We start from the raw sequence: 20,978 nt of genomic DNA, 5'->3' as shown, positions 1-20,978 counted from the left end.
CCCAGCTCCTTCAAACGTTCCTCATAAGGCTTGTGTTCCAAGCCCTTCACCAGCCTTGTTGCCCTCCTCTAGACACATTCAAGCATCTCAACATCCTTCCTAAACTGATGGCCCCAGAACTGGACACAGTACTCAAGATGTGGTCTCACCAGTGCTGAGTACAGGGGAATAATGACCTCCCTGCTCCTGCTGGCCACACAATTCCTAATGCAGGCCAGGATGCCATTGGCCTTCTTGGCCACAAAGGCACACTGCTGGCTCATATTCAGCCAGTTGTCAACCAGCACCCCCAGGTCCCTTTCCGCCTGTACACTATCCAGCCACAATGTCCCCAGCTTGTAACGTTGTAGGGGATTTTTATGGCCAAAATGTAGAACTCGACACTTAGACTTATTAAACTTCATGCTGTTGGACTCTGCTCATCTATCTAACTGATCTTAGTCTCTCTGCAGAGCCCTTCTTCCTTCCAATAGATCAACACAAGCTCCCAGCTTAGTGTTGTCTGCAAATTTGCTAATGAAGGACTCGATGCCCTCATCCATATCGTCTATAAAAATATTAAACAGAACTGGCCCCAGCACAGAGCCCTGAGGGACACTACTGGTGACTGGCCGCCAGCTGGATGCAGCACTGTTCACCACCACTCTCTGGGCCCGGCCATCCAGCCAGTTCCTAACCCATCGAAGAGTGCTGCTGTCCAAGCTGGGCACTGCCAGCTTCTCCAGGAGTATGCTGTGGGAGACAGTATCAAAGGCCTTGCTGAAGTCTAAATAGACAACATCCACAGCCTTTCCTGCATCCACCAGGCATGTCATCTGGTCGTAGAAGGAGACCAGGTTGGTCAGACATGACCTACCCTTTGTAAACCCATGCTGACTGGGTCTGATACCCTGGCCATCCTGTAAGTTCTGTGTGATAGCACTCATGAACTGCTCCATTATCTTACCTGGTACTGAGGTCAGTCTAACTGGCCTGTAGCTACCAGGATCCTCCTTCCTACCATTTTTGTAAATGGGTGTCACAATGGCCAGTTTCCAATCATCTGGAACCTCATCAGTGAGCCACGACTCATGATAAATGATGGAGAGCGGCTTCACAAGCTCATCTGCCAGCTCCCTCATCATCCTGGGATGGATCCCATCTGGTCCCATTGATTTATAAATATCCAAGCATCCCAGCAGCTCTCTGACTGCCTCTTCTTGGATAACAAGAGGACCATTCTGCTCCCTGGCACCACTTACCAATCCCTGAGGACAGTGGTCTTGAGGACAAGCTGTCTTGCCACTAAAGACTGAGGCAAAGAAGGCATTAAGCATTTCTGCCTTTTCCTCGTCTTTAGTTGCTAGGTTGCCTGTCTCATCCAATAAGGAACAGAGGTTGGTTATACCCTTCCTTTTGCCATTAATATATTTGTAAAACCTCTTTTTATTATTTTTAACAGTAGTTGCCAAGTGAAGTTCAAACTGAGCTTTGACCTCCCTAATTTTTTTTTCTACATGCCCTAGCAGCTCCCTTAAATATTTCCTGAGAAATCAATCCCTCCTTTAAAAGATGATACATCCTTTTTTTTATTTCTAAGTTCATTCAAAACCTCCTTGCTTATCCAGACTGGACGCTTGTCTCGTCAACACGTCTTTCGGCACACAGGGACAGTCTCTTCCTGTGCCCTCAGGGACTCTGCTTTGAAGCACATCCATTTCTCCTGGACTCCTTTGTTTCCAAGGGCTGTTTCCCAAGGAACTCTTTGAATAAGTGTCTTAAATAAGCCAAAGTCTGCCCTCCGGAAGTCCAACATAGAGATCTTATTTATATTCCTCCTTATTTCACCAATTATTGAGAATTCTATAATTTCATGATCACTATGACCCAAGTGTCCTCCAACCTCCACATCACCCATCAGTCCATCTCTATTTGTGAACAACAGGTCTAACATAGTCCCTGCCCTGGTGGGCTCTCCCACTAGTTATGACAAAAAGTTATCTTCCACACACTCCAAAAACTTTCTAGACTGCCGTTTTTCTGCTATATTAAGTTCCCAGCAGATGTCTGGTAGGTTGAAGTCGCTTACAAGTGCAACGATACTTTGTGTCTTTCCTAATTACTTAAGATCAGACAAAGTATCTGCATGGATTAGAAAGGATACAAAAGAGGCTCTTTCAGGTCTCAGGTTTATTCCATGACGATGGTGTGGCAGGAAAGAGGGAGATTCTCTCCGGGAAATGGGGAATTCAGGAGAGGGGAGTGGGAGTGGCTTTGGCTGGCAGCCAATGGGGCAAGGACACGGGGGGTCTAGGTTCAGAATACCGGAACTCTAGGTGGGCTACAAGGTCACAGGGGAAGGTCACAGAGCAGGAAGAAGGACAGGGAACCGGGGACCAGCCGGAAGAGATGGACAGAGGTATGCTGACTCATTCCATTTACCTCATTACAACATACAAGAACAAGGGCTGATGATCCTGAAACATTGTTCAGTTGCTTATAGAATAAGTTGTCCATCTCTTCATCCTGGTTGGGTGGCCGATAGCAGACTCCCAGTAGGATGTCAGCCTTGTTGGCCTTCCCCTTAATTCTTACCCATAGGGACTCAACTTCACCATCATTAGTTTCAATACCTATGACATCCAAAACCTCCCTAAAATAAAGGGCCACCCCTCCACCTCTTCTCCCTTTTCTGTCTCTTCTGAAGAGTTTGTAGCCATCCAATGCAGTGCTCCAACTATGCGAGTCATCCCATCATGTTTCTGTGATGGCAACTATATCATAGCTCTGCTGTTGCACCATGGCCTCCAGCTCTTCCTGTGTGTTACCCATGCTGTATGCATTGGTATACATGCACCTCAGCTGGGCCACTGATTTCTCCCCTAACACAGTCTTACTGCCCTTGGGCCTGCTTCCAGACTGGCCAGATGCATCCCCTTCCCCCTTCAGACCTAGTTTAAAGCCCTCTCAACAAGGTCTGCCAGTTTATGAGCTAAAAACCTTCTGCCCTTAACAGAGACATGTATCCCATCCGGTTCCAGCAGAGCAGGTGCTGTAAAAGTTGCCCCATGATCATAGAATCCGAAATTTTGCCGATCACACCAACCCTTGAGCCATTTGTTAATGATGTGAGTTCTCCTATTTCTTTCATCATTTTTCTCTGCCACCAAAGGGACTGAGCAGAACACTACCTATGCACCTGTCCTATCAACTACTTGACCCAGTGCCCTAAACTCCCTTTTAATCACTTTGACACTCCTCTTTTCAATCTCATCACTGCCAGACTGGAGCATCAGCAGTGGGTAATAATCAGAGGGCTGAATCACCTCAGGAAGTCTCTCAGTGATATTTTGTACCCAGACCCCAGGGAGGCAGCAGACTTCCCTGTGGGATGGGTCCGGTCAACATATGGGGCCATCAGTTCCCCTCAGAAGAGAGTCACCTACTACAATTACCCTTCTTTTCTTCTTGGTGTTAGAGGTGGTGATCCTTCCTACAGATGAATCATAATTGGGAGGCTCACTGGGGAGACAATTTTCTTCTAAATCATCTAAATCATCTGGCTGGCTCTCTAGATCCAGGGCCTCATACTTATTCTGAAGCGGCACCTGGCTGGAGGATGGGGAGGGGTTTTTATTATTACCTCCCCAAGTGGGGACCCATTTCCACTCCCCTTCATTTACTGGGTGCCCTTCCATTGCCTGAGAGTGGGAGGCATATGAGTCCTCAGACTCTCGGTCAGAGGCCTCCCTGAAAGATGGAGGGGCTGACCTTCACCAATCTATTTCCCTTTCCCTGATACTTCTTAATCTTTCAACTTCCTCTCTAAGCTCAGCCACTAGTGAAATGAGGTCATTCTCCTGTTCACAACACAGGCAGGCCTCCTCCACTACACCCCCTGACTCGACCGATAAGCTCAAACACTCTGGGCAGGAATGGGTCTGTACAGATGCATCTTTTTTGGAGGGCTTCACTTGGTCCCATACACTTACACCAACCACAGTTTTCGACCGTGTAGAAACCATTACTAACAGAAACCTCAAATGCAAGCAGCCAGCAAAAAACACCAATAAACAACATAGAGGACGCCTTACTAGCAAGAAAACTTGCAACCCTGCCTGCTTGCCCTGCCTGCGCAAACTGCTGCGCAAACTGCAGTGTCCACGCCCCAGCCCCTGTTTGCCCAGCTCCTGTTTGCCCGTTCCTGTTTGCCCATTCCTGTTCGCCACGCTCCGCAGAGGCCTCTTATAATCAGCCACTCAGCAACCAAGGAAGCTCCACCCCTTGTTCCTCAATGACTCAGCAGGCAAAGGAAGTTCCACCCCTCCTTGCGGAATGGCTCTCCTTGCCCTTTTTAAAGACCAGGGTGACATTTGCTTTCTTCGAGTCCTCAGGCACCTCTCCTGATCTCTACAACCTTTCACAGATGATCATGAGTGGCCTCCCTATGATGTCCATCAGTGCTTTCAGCACTTCTGGATGCATCCCCTAAGGGCCCACAGACTTTTGGATGTCCAGTTTGCTTAGGTGTTGTCTGACCTAATCCTCCTTGACCAAGGGAATGTCTTCCTCCCACCATTCCTTTACCCTGGTCTCCCAGGTCAGAGATCCCTGAGGGCTGGTCTTATTGGCGAAGATTGATGCAAAAAAAGGCATTCAGTACCTCTGTCTTCTCTGTGTCCTCTGTTACCAGGGTTCCCTGTCAGTTCATCACATGTTGTTTCTGCTTTTGCTTCCTTCTCAGGGACAGGACTCCTTCCCCTTCTCCAGCGTGGGGTCCCTCCTATGGGAGACAGTCCTCCTCAAACTTCTCCGACTTAAGTCCTTCCCACAGGCTACAGTCCTTCACAAACTGCTCCAATGTGAGTCCCTTTCCACAGGGTGCAGTTCTTCAGGAACAGGATGCTCCAGCATTCATCCCCCACAGGGTCACAAGTCCTGTCAACAAACCTGCTGCAGCATGGGTTCTCTCTCCACAGGGCCACAGGTCCTGCCAGCTGACTCCAACGTGGACTTCAGACAGGGTCACAGCCTCCTTTGGGCATCCACCTGCTCCATAGTGGGTCTTCTCCATGGACTGTAGGTGGACCTCTGCTCCCCATGGACCTCCATGGGCGGCAGGGGCACAGATGCCTCACCATGGTCTTCATCACAGGCTGCAGGAGAATCAGCTCTGGTACCTGGAGCCCGTCCTCCCCCTCCTTCTCCCTTGACCTTGGTGTCTGCAGAGTTGTTCTCGCATATTCTCACTCTGCTCTTCTCTGGCCTCAAGTACTTCCACACAATAATTTTTTCCACTTTTTAAATACATTATTACAGAGGCATTACCACCATCGCTGATGGGTTCAGCCAGTGCTGGTGGCAAGTCCATCTTGGAGCTGGCTGGCATTGGCTCAATTGGACGTAGGGGAAGCTTCTTGCAGCTTCTCACATAAGCAACCTCTGTAGCCCTTCCTCTACCTGAAACCTGGCCATGCAAACCCAATACAACTATGAATCTGCTAGTGACATGAGAAATACCATCATCAATTCAGGCAATTTACTTCATAGTTTAATGATGTTCCTAAGTTGACCTAAAAGCACTTATTTTGAATTCTTGTTCTCTAATTTCCATTCATTTAAACAAATGCAAAGCATTACTATAGCTTTATGTGTGAAGAGCAAATAATTGGAGCAAATAATTTTTCAAATGTTAAAATTCTTTGATGTGGTGCTACAGCTTAAATTTTATTTTTATCACTTCTGTGACAACCCTTTTCATCCATTATTTGTGTATTCTGTTGTTGTGAAATGCATCAAAAATTAGCCAAGCACTGGCATCTGATGGGCAAGACCTTTAAACAGTTTGAAGATTATTAGGCAAATATCTTTTCCATAATAAGCAATACCCCTTTCTCAATGTTAGAATGACACGACCACTGGAGTCTTTAGCTAGCTCTTTTAGAACACCAACAGCCACACCAAGGTGTGTAAAACAACTCCAAGATAATTTCACCAGGAGCTGAACTTCCGAGCTGCATCTCTACAGTAGGATTAGCTTTACCAGCATCAGGGAGAAAAGTAAAAGAGCCAACAGATGCTCTTCGCCTGATATTCCAGAAGGCCTTTTAATCCAGAGATTCAGAAGCGAAAGAGAGCAGCTCTGCAGTGGCTTATATATAGGGCAAAACCAGTGGACGGGTACAAGCAGCCAGCCAATGGGATAACCCTAGGGGAGGAGTAAGGGGAGTAGTTGACAGAGCCAGTTCCAATGAGAGTGAAGGAGAGGAGAAAGGGGAGTGGTTTACATCAAGGGTAGATACAACTTAGGGAGAAACCAACTTGGAACAACATAGGGAGGGCTTTGAAAGCAACCATTATCAGAGAACTCAGATTATGAAACTGAAAGCTGGGGTAACACAAACACAAACTGCAACATTAGAAGGAAATGTTTCAGCAGGAATACATTTATTATTGACTTACTATAAGTAGTTTTTAGTTCACTGTAGTCAGTGTGAACAACTTAAAGGTACAGTCACCTTCTGATTATCAGGTCACAGTTTGTCTGAATTGTGGATTACCTGTGTTACAGGTGTAAAGACATGAGCTGGCTCCATTTCAGCTTGTTAACCTCAACGCAGTATTTTCTGAGACTGCCTATCATCAGATATAATCCAGAAGGAGTTTTAGCTCATTTGTGGGAAGCCATGCAAAGTTTAATAAGGTCTGAGCACCAGAGCTGGCTACGTATGGCATCAGCAGCATGTTCTGAAATGGGGTAAAAACTGATAGCTTCAGGGAGAACTGACAGGAAGAACATTTGAGTGATTCTGCAGTCAACCAGCACAGCCCACAGTAGGCTCAGTAGCTCAGGCTTTGCAAGGTTTAGAGAGGCTCTATGCATGGCCTCTTATATGTCCATTCACTCAGATGCTCATGTTTCCAGGTTTAGGGGCAGGAGATCTTGTGTGCCTGAACATAGTCTTCTGTGTATCATTTGGATCGTGTCTGCTTTTTTTTTTTTTTTTTTTTTTTTTTTTTGCCGGGGGGGAATCTAGGAGTGTTAAAACAGTTTCCAGATCATCCAAGTAACTGTAGGAGCTAACTCAGGACCAGCAAATAGGATCAACCTCCTTTAACCAACTTGGATGCAGCAGGATTATGTTTAGAGTGGCTGGGGCACCTGCACTGTACTTGGCAGTGTGTTTTGTACCTGTATCCATTTGCCTGTCGGACCAATTTATCTCAGATTAAGAAGCATTAATTGTATATGTTATCTGTTGTGCAATTGTTCACCTGTGTTTCTTTAATGTGAAGATTCTTGCAAAAAGCAGTAGTCATTTCTTTGTTGAGTAGAATTTTAATGACTCCTCAATTCAAAAGTATTTTCTAATACATGCCAACCAGAAATATGAAATAGAAGGTATATAATTGTTTTGCTTTATGACCAGTAAATTAGCTACATCAGAATAGAAAAAGGCATTAAACTTGTAGTTCAGACATTTATGGTGTTTTGGAGAAAAATTAACATTTCAGTTAATGTGTATTTTTTTTACAAAGAAATTTAGAAGTTATTGAAATTTGTTCATTTCAGGTAAAAAGTATATTAGAAATTCTGTTGCTTATTTCCCTAGGATGTTGATGCTACAAACCCAAATTATGAAATTATGTGTATGATAAGAGATTTCAGGGGAAGTTTGAATTATAGACCACTGACAACTGCAGATCCTGTAAGTACCCAAGTCATGTGGGAATTTTTTTATCCTTCTGAATTTGGCTCTTTGTCTCCAATTTTTTTGATGTATGTACCTGGCCTCGAATACTTCCACAGAGGGAGCATCCACAAGTTCTCTGGGCAATCTGTGTCTCTCCACTCTCACAGTAAAGAATTTCTTCCTAACATCTAATATAAATCTCTCCTATTTTAGTTTAAAACCATTCCCCCTCATCACTATACTCCCTGCTAAAGAGTCCCTCCCCATCTTTCCTGTGGGCCCCTTTTAGGTACTGGAAGGGTGCTATAAGGTTTCCCTAGAGCCATCTCTTCTCCAGACTGAATACCCTCATCTCTCCCAGCCTGTCTCCATAGCAGAGGTGCTCCAGCCCCCAATCATCTTCATGGCCTCCTCTGGACTCACTCCAACAGGTCCACGTCCTTATGCTGGAAGCTCCAGAGCTGGACGCAGTACTCCAGGTGGGGTCTGACAAGAGCAGAGTAGAAGGGGAGAATGACCTCTTTCGACCTGCTGGTCACACTGCTTTTGATGCAGTCTAGAATGTAATTTACCTTCTGGGCTGTGAGCACACATTGCCAGCTCATATTCCGTTTCTCATCCAACAATACTTCCAAGTCCTTCTTGACAGGCCTGCTCTCAATCTACTCGTTGCCCAGCCAGTATCCATGTTTGGGATTGCCCTAACCCAGGTGCAGGACCTTGCACTTGGCCTTGTTGGACTTCATGAACTTCACATGGGCCCAACTCTAAAGCCTGTCCAGGTCCCTCTGGATGATATTCCTTTCCTCCAGCATGTCAACCATACCACACAGCTTGATGTTGTCAGCAAAATTGCTGAGGGCGCACTCAATCCCACTGTCCATGTCACCAACAAAGATGTTAAGCAGCACTGGTCCCAATACCAACCCCTGAGGAACACGACTCATCACTGGCCTCCACTTGGACATTGAGCCATTGACTGTAACTCTTTGAGTGCAACTGCCCAGGCAATTCCTTATCCACCAAGTGGTCCATCTGTCAAATCCATGTCTCTCCAGTTTAGAGACTACAATGTAGTGCAGGATAGTGTCAAATGCTTTATACTAGTCCAGGTAGATGACAATAGTTGCTCTTTCCTCATCCACCAATGTTGTAACCCTATTGTAGAGGCCACCAAGTTTGTCAGGCACAGGGTCCAGTGGAGGCCACAAAGATGATGAGGAAAGTGGAGCATCTCTCTTATAAGGAGAGAGTGTGGGAGATGGGCCTGTTTAGAGAAGACTGAGTGTATATAATGTTTATAATGCATATAAATATCTCAAAAGGCAATTGTCAAGAGAAAGGCGCCAGACTCTTTTCAGTGATGCCCAGTGACAGGATGAGGAACAATGGCCATAAACTAAAATGCAGAAGTTTTACCTCATCATGAAGAACTTTTACACAGTAAGGGTGGCAGAGTACTGGAACAGGCTGCCCAGGGAGGGCATGGAGTTTCCCTCTGGAGACATTCAAAGCCCACCTGAACATGTTCCTGTGTAACTTGCTCTGGGTGACCCTGCCTTGGCAGGGCACTGAGGTGACACTGATTGGTCTGTAGTTCTCTGGTCTTCCTTATTTCCCTTTTTGAACATTGGGGTTATGTTTCCCATTTTCCAGTTGTGGGAACTTCACCAGATTGCCATGATTTCTCAAATATGATGGATAGTGGCTAAGCCACTTGTCATAGTTTGAAAGACAGGTGTCTGCCAAAGAAGGCAGGAACCTTCCTTGGAATGGAAAATATGACCCCTTTCCTGCTGAATTATTATAACTTTGAAATTAAGGGGCTTTCAAGCAAATATATGGAAAAAGGAATTACAGTTCTTTACTAGTATATTTATGTATAACAAGGAAAACAAACAACGACTATGTCAGCAACAACAAAAAAAAACCAGAAACCCAGTAACAGCCTTCTCTTGGCCGTCAAGCACCTTCCCCTTCGGTGCAGATACGGTCAAAGCCGGCAGGGGGCTGTTGTCTCCCGGCTGAGCAGAGCAGATGCGATGATTCCCCCGCGGGTGCAGGGGGCGCTGTGGCACGAGCTCAGCTGCCTCTCTCTCACCTGGTAATGGCGGACGCAGCTGGCAGAAGAGGTGGAAAAGGGTTTCTTCTACAAGCTCACGTCGTGGGGGACAGACAGTCCCGCTGCCACTCCAGATAGTGAAATGAGCTGTATCAGGAACCTCGGAAGCAGCAAGCTGGAACAGCAGGCATGAGTAGACTCTGGAATTGCAAACAAAATGTAACAAAAACTCTGCAGCTGTAGCAGGAGCCGTGGGGTGTCCCAGCAGACACAGGGTGCTGCTTACACTGTAACGAAGAACGAGCTGGGAGAGGCTCCTGCAAAGGGGGAGGGGCCCGGGGGCCCGGGTTTTCCCCTGAGGCACCCACGTAGACGGTGAGGGTCCTTTCCAGTCAGATCGGGTGTTAATAAAGTCCCAGTGCATCGGCTGCTCTTACGAGCAAAGGCTCATCAACAGTAAGGAAGAAGCAGTAGAGGGCTGGGCTCCGCGGTGGCAGTGGATTCTCTCCGCGGCAAGCTACAGCTCGACTGTTCTCCGATGCCGTGAGCGAGAGAGCCAAAGGAGCTGAGCCCAGCCCCTCACCCTCCGGCCAAAACCTCGTGGTATCTCTGCCCTTCCCAAGAGAAAACCCCCCCAGGTAAGAGAGTAGCCAGCTGCACCCTACTCCTCCTCCCAGCCACGTCTTTTGTTCTCTTAAGTATCGGTAGTTATTGCCTCTTAGCAACAAATGGGAGAAAAATTCCCTAAGGGAAAGAAAAAAAAAAATCCTAACCTCCAGCACCACTTCCTCAGCCAGTTCCCTCAGGACCTGTGGCTGTATCTCATCAGGTCCCAGGGAACTGCGCACCTTCAGGTTTCTTAGATGGTCTCATACCTGATCTACGGTGGGTGGGGTTTAATTTTCTCAGTCCCTGCCTTTGGATTCTGTGAGTTGGGCAATGTGACTGGAGCACTTGGCACTTAAGACCAAGGCAAAAACCTCATTGAGTACCTAAACTTTCTCCATGGCTCAAGTAGCCAGCTTTTCTGTTTTGCTCTTTTGGGGGGTGGGGGTATACAGTTTGTTTCATCTTCCTTTTGAGAGGAATGTTACATTTGTCTTTACAAACAAATTGTAGATCTGTTGGTAGGTAAAGTTAGCACCTAGAGATAAAAGAAACAATGGGAGGGATTACACTGAATGGAAAAAGAGATTTGCCTTTACAAACAAACTGTAGGTTTGCTGGTAAATAAAATTGGGTAACAGAAGATGAAAGAAGCAACGGGGAGGGGGAAAACTGAATTCTACAAGAATTAAAAATTAAAAGGGAGGGTTATACATTAGAGGGGAATGTCAGGTGTCAGGCGTTCCGGGAAGTCTGTGCCTCTCGAGTACCTCAGCCAATGGGGAAAGAGAGAGGGAAAAGCGGACGGGAAATTAGGATAAAAAGGGAGGCTGCGTCCTCCAAAAATTCGAGAGATCCCAGGGGAATGCCCCATGGCCTCTCCCTTTATTCGAATAAAGCAAAAAGGACTCCTCTGTCTCCTTTTTGGACATAAACCTCTGGTGTTTGTGGATTCATTTCCCTTACACTTTCTTGTCCTATGTGAATGAAGAAACCCTTCTTTTTATTTTTCATGTCCATAGCCAAGTTGAACTCCAGCTGTGCCTTAGTTTTATTGATCCCCTCCATGCAATCCCAGGCCATATCCCTCTAATCTCCCCAGGATGTCTCTCTGCCTCCACTGCATATCCATTTTAGTTTTGTGTTTTAGTTTGGCTAAGAGGTCTTGACCTAGCCAAGTTGGCCTCCTGCATCCCCTGCCTAACTTCTTGCATGGTGGGATTGAGAACTCTCGCACCCTATGAAAAAAATGTCTTTTAAATATCTCCCAGCTCTCATTTTCTCCTTTACTTCTGAGAACAGTTTCCCAAGGGATCCCATACACTAGTGTGATATATGATATAATGTAATTCGTGTAAAGTTGTAAATTAATGTGGAATGAGCAATGTCTGTATGAATAAAATAATAAAAGCTTGAAAACCGGAGCTGCAAAGGGAGGAACAGGGATTGCTTAATCGCAACACTGTAGCTGCCAACAAAAGCGGAAGAGCTAGGGTTAGCAAGAAAATAGACGTAGCCGTGGTGGAGATGGCTTTGTCCAGGGAACACCCAAAAGATAAGAGCCCGGTAAGCACCCACAATTAAGGTAATCAGAGCCATCAAGAAAAATACATCTGAATGCTCGTTTCCAGTAAACCAAAATCTGCAAGTTACATCTCAATTCCACCTTCTTGTAAAACCTGGACCTGCCTTCATCAAAACTCATCGTCTCCCAAAATATAGTTTTGTCCAGCCCAACCCAGTGAAAGAAAACTACATGAATATGCGGAACGACGAAAGAAGACAAAGACCTCCGCTCTGGGCAAGGAAAATCTGTATAAAAAACTGGGCTAACCAAAGCGTTTTTGTGAACATTTGGGGATGCGGAGCGGTAGAGTTCGGATCATTGTGTGTTAACCTGGCGCTGATCCCGGGCTCGGCGCTACCCCTTTTTTGATAGTGGCTATCGAGGACCGTATTTCGGTCTCAAAATAAATATCGCTTATTTTAATCATATTTAATTCGGCTTGATCTCATTTTTATCTATAACACTAGCACTGAAAGTTTGCCTTTCTGAGGTTTAGGGTCCTGATTCTGCTTTTTACCTCTTCTGTACCCTTCAATACTGAGAATTCTACCTGGGCATGATCAAAGATATTGTGACAATTTCTGTCAATAGCATATCTACCCTGTTACACCTGGATTTGCTTGCTGTGTTCCAAGACATACCTGGTACTCTGCAGGATCAGATCACTGTTAGCAGGGAGTTTTATTAATGTATGGTTCTCCCTTTTGGGTTCTAGTTTACTGTGCAGACATAAGGGGCTTTTATACATTCAGATGATTCACTGTCTTGTAAATTTATATTTGTTTAAATAATATTGTTATTCAAGAACAGAAGTAAAATACTGTATAACTGGAATTGGGGTATATTTCACTGAAAGATTGTTTCCTTTGTAGATTGATGAGCACAGGATATGTGTTTGTGTACGAAAACGACCACTCAATAAAAAAGGTATGGCCATTTAAGATTTTGCAAAATTTTTTCTTTGAAAAGCTGCTTCTGATAGTAATATTACTTATATTAAAGAGATCTAGAAATAATGATCAAAGGCAAAACTCTCTTATACTGGACAATATGTGTGAGGTATCAAAAAATTTATAAACTTATCATAATCTGAATAAAGACGGGGATAAAAGTAGTTTAACTGTCACCGTTTTATGGAGTGTAATTATTTTCCAAGGTAATCTAGGATGCATTTAATTGATCTAGGAATTAATTGTACTGTAATTTCGTCAGTATTTTTATATTGGGTTTGGATCACCATTCTTTTAAACTTTCTTAAAGTGATCTCCTGATCAGTGAGCTAAGCTACTCAATGTAAACTTTCCTACACTTTTTTGTTATACATGTACATTTTTACTTTCAAGTCTTGAATCATATATCAGGGTTACAATTCAGGTGCCTGAATGTTGGTGTCTTCTGACATGTAAGGTGCTCAAGGGTGTCCAAGATATCCTTGCAGGGCTAGCAGGTTATAGAGAAACTGGAGACATGTACCTCCTGGAATTGCTGCTCAGGGCTGGGCAGGATACCTTAGGGCGTATGAAATGGCACTAAATTATTTTTAGGTACTGGAATCACTCCTTAATGACTTATTTTCGTGCATGATTTGCTTTACAACTTTTTTTCTTACTGCCTGGTGATCAGACTGGAGTCCTAATCCACCCCCCCCCCCCCCCCCCCCCCCCCCCCCCCCAAAAAAAAAGAACAAACAAAAAAAACCCCAAACATTTAAGTTTTTAACTCCAGGTAAATCCCAATCTTTCTATTATAAAGTTCTTTATCTTTATGGGAAATTAAGAATAGCAAATGCGTCTGGATTGAAGCCTATGTGAATCCAACACTAAAGTAAGCTGATTTTCATTTTGAAAGATGCTTCTTCTCTTTTTTTTTAGCTTAAGGACTCAAAGAATATCACTCTGAAACAACATGGGATGCATTTATTATTTTTGTACAGTCAACTACACATTGAGAGTTATCTGGAGGATATCCAGAGGAACATGGGAGAATTATATAGGAAAGGGAAAACATATATTGATGTTAGTATATAGTTAGTTTTCTTTTGTCTTTTTTTCCCCTCCATGTTGCTGCTTCCCCTCCTTTTTTTTGTTTATTACTTTTAGTATTTTCCTATTCCCTGTATTTTTTAATTTATCTATCTGAATGGAATGCATAATCTCAAAAACTGATTGAACTATTTTTCACAATTTATGTCATAAGGGCATTCAATATACAAGTCTGGTAAAAGTTTAATTTCTGTTTTAGCATTGGAGGCTATCTTTAATAAAATATAACTAAGAAATATTATATATTGGGGGGAATTTTACCTTCAACCTGCACTGAAGGTGGAGAAAGTGAAAATACAATAATTGACAGCAAGTTGGTATGAGGCATAAATTAGGCTGCAGAAGTGGGACTTGATTCTTGGATATTAGTGGTTTGGAACTATTAAAAATAGTTCTGAGTTGTTGGTAGGAAGATGAGTGTCTAAGTAAAAATTAGGTTCGCACTAAAGTTATTTTGTATTTTTATGAAAAAGCTATAATGAAAAGGTATTATTGAAATAATCTATGCTGGGGAGGAGCCATAGATATAATTGTGTACCCACATAATGCATTATTCTGGGAACATTCACTTTAATTTTGAAAGTTCATAAGAAACAACATTTCTCTTGCTGCATTTTAAAATTATATAAAGAAATATAAGATGTTAGTGTATAATACCCTGAAGAGAAAAATATAAATAGTTTTTCCTTTATTATTGAAATAACATGTCAAAAATATTATCTTTCCCCTTTCATGTTCTGTATATTGAAATGCTGTAGGATGTTCAAGTAACTTACTAGAAATCAAGTGTGTAAATCAATTTCTGGTAGTCTCACAAACACAGAAATATCACCAAAATATTTAGGTGTTCTCAGCACCAATGATTTTGTGGATTGACTTTGCAGGATGTAGGCATTCAGACAGACATTTTTAAGATTTTATTTCAGTGACATATATTTAAAACAGTTGTTTAAGAAAAAACAGCTTTTGACTGCTTTATTAAAGTTTTTTTCTGAAAAAAATTACCTTTATATAGATCTTTTCACCATTATTTCTTATTTATTCATTGTGATTGCTGAAGAATAATTGCATTTCATTTTATTGCAGTACAGTTGAAAAATTGAATATATAGTGACTTGTATGCATATTTCTGTTGGTGTATAATGTCATGCAATAGTAATGATTGTGCTATTTAATCAGTATTTTAACTGATTAAAAGATGTCTGATTGTATAAAGCTACATCAAATTCTTGAACTGCATACCTTAAGAAATTTAACATAGAAATGCAAGTAGGACACTTTGGTGATCCTGACTGTACACAGAAAGGATCATTATTTTTGTGCATCTCATGGATCGCTGGGTTCTCTATTTTGCTGAGTCATATATCATACAACATTTAGCAATAAATTGTAGTGCTATCTAACAATTATAACCTGAGGACTCACTACTAAAATTGCATCTAGATGGCTTTTGTTTATTCCTAGTGATAGGAAACATCTTTAGCATGTTCAGCTTTTTCTGCTTACAAGATAATTTAAAGAAAACATTTTACTTTAGAGAAATTCTATATTAAAGACTTGATATTCCAGGAGGAATACAAAAATGAAACTATGTAGAATTAAAACAATTTGTTTTCTTTTTGAAAGTTGTGAAGATATGACTATAACTTTTGGGATTTAGGAAAAATAAAAAGACAGAATTTTAAAATGAAGCTATAATGATAGTGCTATCATTAATTATCTTAGTTTTTCCAATCAACTTTGTACAACCTTTCTTTACCTTCTAGCACCTGTTAAGACAGGACAACTAGACTTCAAAAATTAAATCTCTTACTTAGCAGATTACTCTCTAGGTATCAGAAGCCCAAGTCCATTGCAGTGTTGCTACTTGGAAGAGCTGTGTTATCTGAGACATTATAAGACTGTAAACAATGAAAATATGTAAAAAATAGTGATGTGTTGCTACTTAAATATATATATTTCATTTATTTTATAGAAACTTTAATGAAAGACCTTGATGTAATAACAATTCCTAGTAAAGATGTTGTGATGGTACATGAACCAAAACAAAAGGTGGATTTAACAAGGTACCTAGAAAACCAAACTTTTCGTTTTGATTATGCCTTTGATGACATGGCTCCTAATGAAATGGTTTACAGGTATGTGTATATGGGGGTTTTTGGGAATATTTTTTCTCATGTATCTTTGATGTCAATAACTGTGGGCTTACCTTGGTCATGGACTTCTATATTCTCTCTGTTATCAGATATTTATGTTGCTAACTCCATTCTTTTGCCTGTTTACTTTTGGTTTAGCTCTGTTTATCCTGAATTTTGCTCTCAGTTCTCCTCCAAGACTTTTCCAGGCTCTAGTGTGTATTGCCTCCTCAGGAGGCAACCAAATCAGGAGACGGTGGGGAAAGATCACAGAGAGAGATATCCCATGGTATTTGGATCTTCATTTTGTCCTTTATTCTTCTGTTTTACTTCTGCAGTTGAAACAGAATAATGCACATAACACTTTAAAAAACTTGTTTAGAAGTAGCTGTTTATCTTGCACAAGTTGTTAAATGAATTAGATACAGAAGCAGGCAAGGTTAGACACCATAACAGGTCATAATCTTGTTACATAGTCTAAATATTGTGAATATTTTTACAAAGAATATTGGTATTAGAAAGGAATTTGATTAAGATAATTTTCCTTATGTTTAGAAAGTGCTTCCCATAGCCTTAAGGAGTAGGGCCAGAGAATTATCTTAATTCTTGATTTTAATCCAACAATTAGAAAGTCAAAGTTGGCATCACATCCTGATTGATGTTAGATGCTAACATCCTGTCAGTGAATAAGAGAATTATTAAAAGGCCTTGAAAATGAAAACTTGTGTCTTATGCTTGATAGAAGTAAAAGGAGAAGTGTAGCAAAAGTAAAAACTTTAGTCTGTTAGTTTACACTAATGAAAAAAACTTCTAAACAACATAGCTGTGCCCTTGGAAATTTGTTTCTCTAATGATTGTCTACTGGTAGCATCTTTACTTTCTTGATAGTAAAGAGCTGTGGGAGAGCAATCTAGCTGGTGAGTTGTGCCTCTGTAACACAGAGATAACATCTTCACATACAGGAGCAGGTGAGCTTTGGCCTTTCCCAGACATCGGTTGTCTTGGAACTGCTTGAACTTCTCCCAGCTTATAGCTGAGAGGCCTCTTCCTGACTTTCCCTGCCCACTTATTGGGTAGAGTCAGTATCCCTTAGGACTTTCCAACACAAGAGGGGGAGGAAAGTGACTCAGATTCAAGAATACTTGGCTAGAGATGCAGTGAAACAACACTGGATGCTGGAGGAGAGAGAGAGCCTTTACCTCATAACTTGTTACCCCATTAGCAGGCCATCATACCTATGGAAAACCCTTGGACACATATCTCATGGCGTATATCATGGAACACCTAGCTGTTTCCAGTTGCTTCATTATGAGTGTTTGAGACATTTCTCAGAAGGGGTCAAAGGGGCCTACACCCCATATCCTTCCTTTGTCTCAAGTTTTGCTTTTCTGTCTAGCCTTTTCTTTACAGCCTCTTGCAATATTTTTCCTCCCCATGGTCCTGGTTTGAAAGGACAGGTGTCTGCCAGTAAGGGCAGAAGTTTCCCTTTGGAATAGAGACTCCCTCCCCCCAAGTATTATAATTGTTTGAATCAAGAACTCTGAGGCAGAGATAAGGGGGTGGGAATAACAGCTCTTTTACTAATATATCTAACTGTAAAAACAGAAAACAATAACAGCTAATATATTGCTAACAGAACGAAATAGATAACTTGGTGTCAGTCCCTTTAGATGCAAGCATGCTGTTTCTGTGCTTAGTCCACAGCCCGGATCTGCTGAAGGGCAGGTGGGAACGGAGGCAGGAAGGAGGGGGGGGGAGGGGAGGCAGCGGCCACGCCGGTCCCGGGTGGGAACAGGCTGGAGCGGCGGCTCCTCACTCACCGTGTGTGTCTGGGTGATCAGCTGTGTCCGCAGAGGCAGGAGGCTGGAACGGGGCAGATGCAGGACAGGTGATCACAGAGGGTCTGGCTCTCCTGTGCTCGGCCGCGTAGGCTGACGATCCCGGGCATCCTCCTCCGAGCTCGCCGGAAACGCGAGTGCCCTCCCGGAAGCCTCAGAGGCCCCTCCGGGAGCCATTCCCACCCACCCCTTTTGTCTGGACTCATCAGATATCCTGGGTGTAGCCCGGCCAGCTCCATTGGCATGATAATGGGAAAAATTCTTTCAATTGACACAGTAATAGAAAAAACACTCAACCCCCAACACCCATTAACAATCAGTTCCTGTAATCTCCCTCCTTCATGTTGTCTTTGTGAGCATAGTGTTTAAATGAGGGAGGTTTTTGACATACAATGTTGTTATGTTTTTGTACTGAGTTTCTTCAGGAAAATTTTAATTTCTTACATCATAAATTAATAGTAATATGGTAAAATATTGAAAGATGCTTGTATTCATACTAAAACAATAAATCTCTAGCCTGTATAGCAGTACAGGCTTTTTTTTTCCTCCCTCATATGGCACAATAATGATTATTACATGAAGGATAATTACTTCAAGGCCTCCTGTATTAACACAATTGTGAAGAAGATGGGTATCATGGGTCACAATGGGGGGGGGAAGTATGACAAATTACTTCAGTTTTCTTCAATATGCTAAAATTACTCATATTTCTCTACTGAAAAATGTTCAGAAGAAATGTACTACTCTCTATTTTCTTATTACTTTACTTAAGCTGTATTTTAAGTATTTTTGATTCCATGGGCTGCAACACTGAGTTGCAAGGTTTTTTTTAGTATTAAAAAACTTAAATGCCTTTTGAATTTTAAAAGAGAATCAGAGTTTATATTTCTGAAGGTCAAGATTGCAAATAAAGGTTCTACTAGAAGGAAAGTTTGTTTTGACATGATACCATTTGGAGTTGTATAATGCTTTACAAAAATTTTCTAGACATGTTTGTATTTAGCCTTATTTTAAAATACATATAATTAAGTCAGCTTTTTATAAATCAGCAAAATAAATAAATTCAAACACAATTAAGCAGAGATAATGGAATGTGCTTAGGTGGATAGGTTTCCTGAAACTGATTGGGAATATCCTCTCGAGAACAGAAAAAAAAAGGTATATAATTGGAGGATGCAAAAAAGAAAGACTATAGCTGATGAGGAATCATCTGGTACATTTTTGATGAAAACTGATGATTCCGTTAAACTTACATTTTTGCATAACCCTTGGTTGCTAAATGCCTTAATCTTACCCATATTATTTTTCTAAGTGATGTGTTTGTTTCAAAGTGGAATGAAAGGAGGTTGTAACACCTCAGTGTTTCTGTTAACAATCATTCTTGTTTCTGTCACTAAACATACTTTATTTCTAAACACCTGGAAAAAGTTTAGAGTCTTTCCTCCATCACCTGGTGGAGGTAACCACCATAAGGTTACCTTTTGCTTTTGGAGATTTTCATGAAGTAATGGTGATAAGAAGCTGTATTAGGAGCAATAGCTGCATTTAAGTAAATTTAATTATCTAAAATAGAAAAAAAAAATCTTGGAAAATATTTTTGACACATCAAATAATGCTTAAGGGATAACTGGATTTTTCCATTCTGATGAGCCTGGGTAAACATTTTCTTGAGCCTTGCCTCAGCATAACTATGTTCCCAAAATATTAAGACATGCAGTGTGTTTTTGACCACTTGTCTTCTAAACTTAAGCTTGGAAGCTGATTTACATTAGACCCGTATCCTGGTTTCAGTTCAGAACCAGGCAGAAACACCAATTAGTGTAGTGGTTTAGATTCACCACTTTTAATATACTCATTTTCTGCTGTGGGATATGATTAGGAGCAAAAGCAAGGCAGGCTTAAAACTTAAACGGTGTAAAGAAAACTCTTATTAATAACATAAGGAATAATAGAATTCAGAATAAAACCTTCAGACCACCCCTCCTCTCCCACACCCTCTTCTCCCTAACAATAACATACAGAAACACTTCAGTCAGTTACCAACTTAGTCTTTTTCAGTTCACTCTAGGGACAGGAGTCTCCCCTTGTCAGACTATAGGGACTTTTCCACAAGAGGGAAAAAACAGTTTTCTTGTGGCCTCACATCCAGAGACTCTGAAATCATGAAACTCCTCCCATCTTCACAGCCTTCCCAGAGCTGTGCTTATGGGCAATGTCAAACTCATGGGGTATTACTTTTAAGGATGAGCTGTTCAAAAGCAAAGGTTCTCTTCATCTATCTCTCTGTTCATACTCCATCTCTAGGAACAGAGATCTTCTTCCCTCAGGGCAAAGGGTCTTCAACACAGGTACCTTTGCTCATGATCTACAAATTGAACACTCCAACTTCCCATGTCTTTCTCCACGGTTTATAGGAATCTTTAGTGCATTACAGCCCATCCCCATAGCTTACAAAAAGATTTTCAGCCTAAATTCACGGTGTCTCCTTATTATCCTTCTATCTGGAACCTGACTCCTGCTTCACTGACCCTGGTATCTTCTCTCTGTTCTTTTTTCCCCTCTCACTGAAGGGGGGATTGAAGGTCGGTAAGTTTTATCTGAGCATTGAAAGAGTTAAGATCTTACATGGGAGATGCAGAGGCTGTGGCCAGGCCCTGCTGGAGCTGTGCCAGGATCTCAGGAGACTCAGGCCACACTGGGAAGGGCTGGCTCAGGCCAGAAACAGTAGCAGCTGCTCTGGAAAGGGGGTGGGGCAGAACGGCTGGGACCTCAATCAGCCTCCCTGGGCTCATCTGGAGCCCACTGCCGATCACCCCTCCTCCCTGCCAGAACAAGTATGCCAGCTTCCCAGACAGGAGGGCCTGGCCCGGCTACCTGCTAGGCCTGCAGGCCATGCAGTGGAGCCAGGCTGGGGCCCTGTTACCTGCACTCCTGCTGGAAGAGAAAAGGGCTGTTCCCAGGGTTTGCTAGCTTCAAAATGTGAATTCACAGAGGCAGACCAAATCCTCCAATTGGCTTCCCAGGCTTGTCAAGTCACAGAGGAAGTTCTCAAGGA

General features: G+C 42.5%; 1 protein-coding gene across 3 annotated transcripts in view; it reads left to right on the top strand.

Moving 5' to 3' along the window:
• Positions 1-20,978, top strand: part of LOC306816718 (kinesin-like protein KIF2A) — a 142,466-nt gene that overhangs the window by 81,337 nt on the left and 40,151 nt on the right. For all 3 annotated transcript variants that reach the window (XM_079333149.1, XM_079333150.1, XM_079333151.1), the window contains exons 7-9: positions 7,593-7,688; positions 12,781-12,835; positions 15,926-16,088. In XM_079333149.1, the coding sequence (XP_079189275.1) occupies positions 7,593-7,688; positions 12,781-12,835; positions 15,926-16,088 (314 nt within the window). The remainder of the gene's footprint in view (positions 1-7,592; positions 7,689-12,780; positions 12,836-15,925; positions 16,089-20,978) is intronic.

The sequence above is a fragment of the Erithacus rubecula genome (assembly GCF_903797595.1).
Source record: "Erithacus rubecula genome assembly, contig: SUPER_W_unloc_7, whole genome shotgun sequence".
In the NCBI taxonomy this organism is placed as follows: Eukaryota; Metazoa; Chordata; class Aves; order Passeriformes; family Muscicapidae; genus Erithacus; species Erithacus rubecula.
This window is presented reverse-complemented; position numbering and strand designations above follow the sequence as displayed.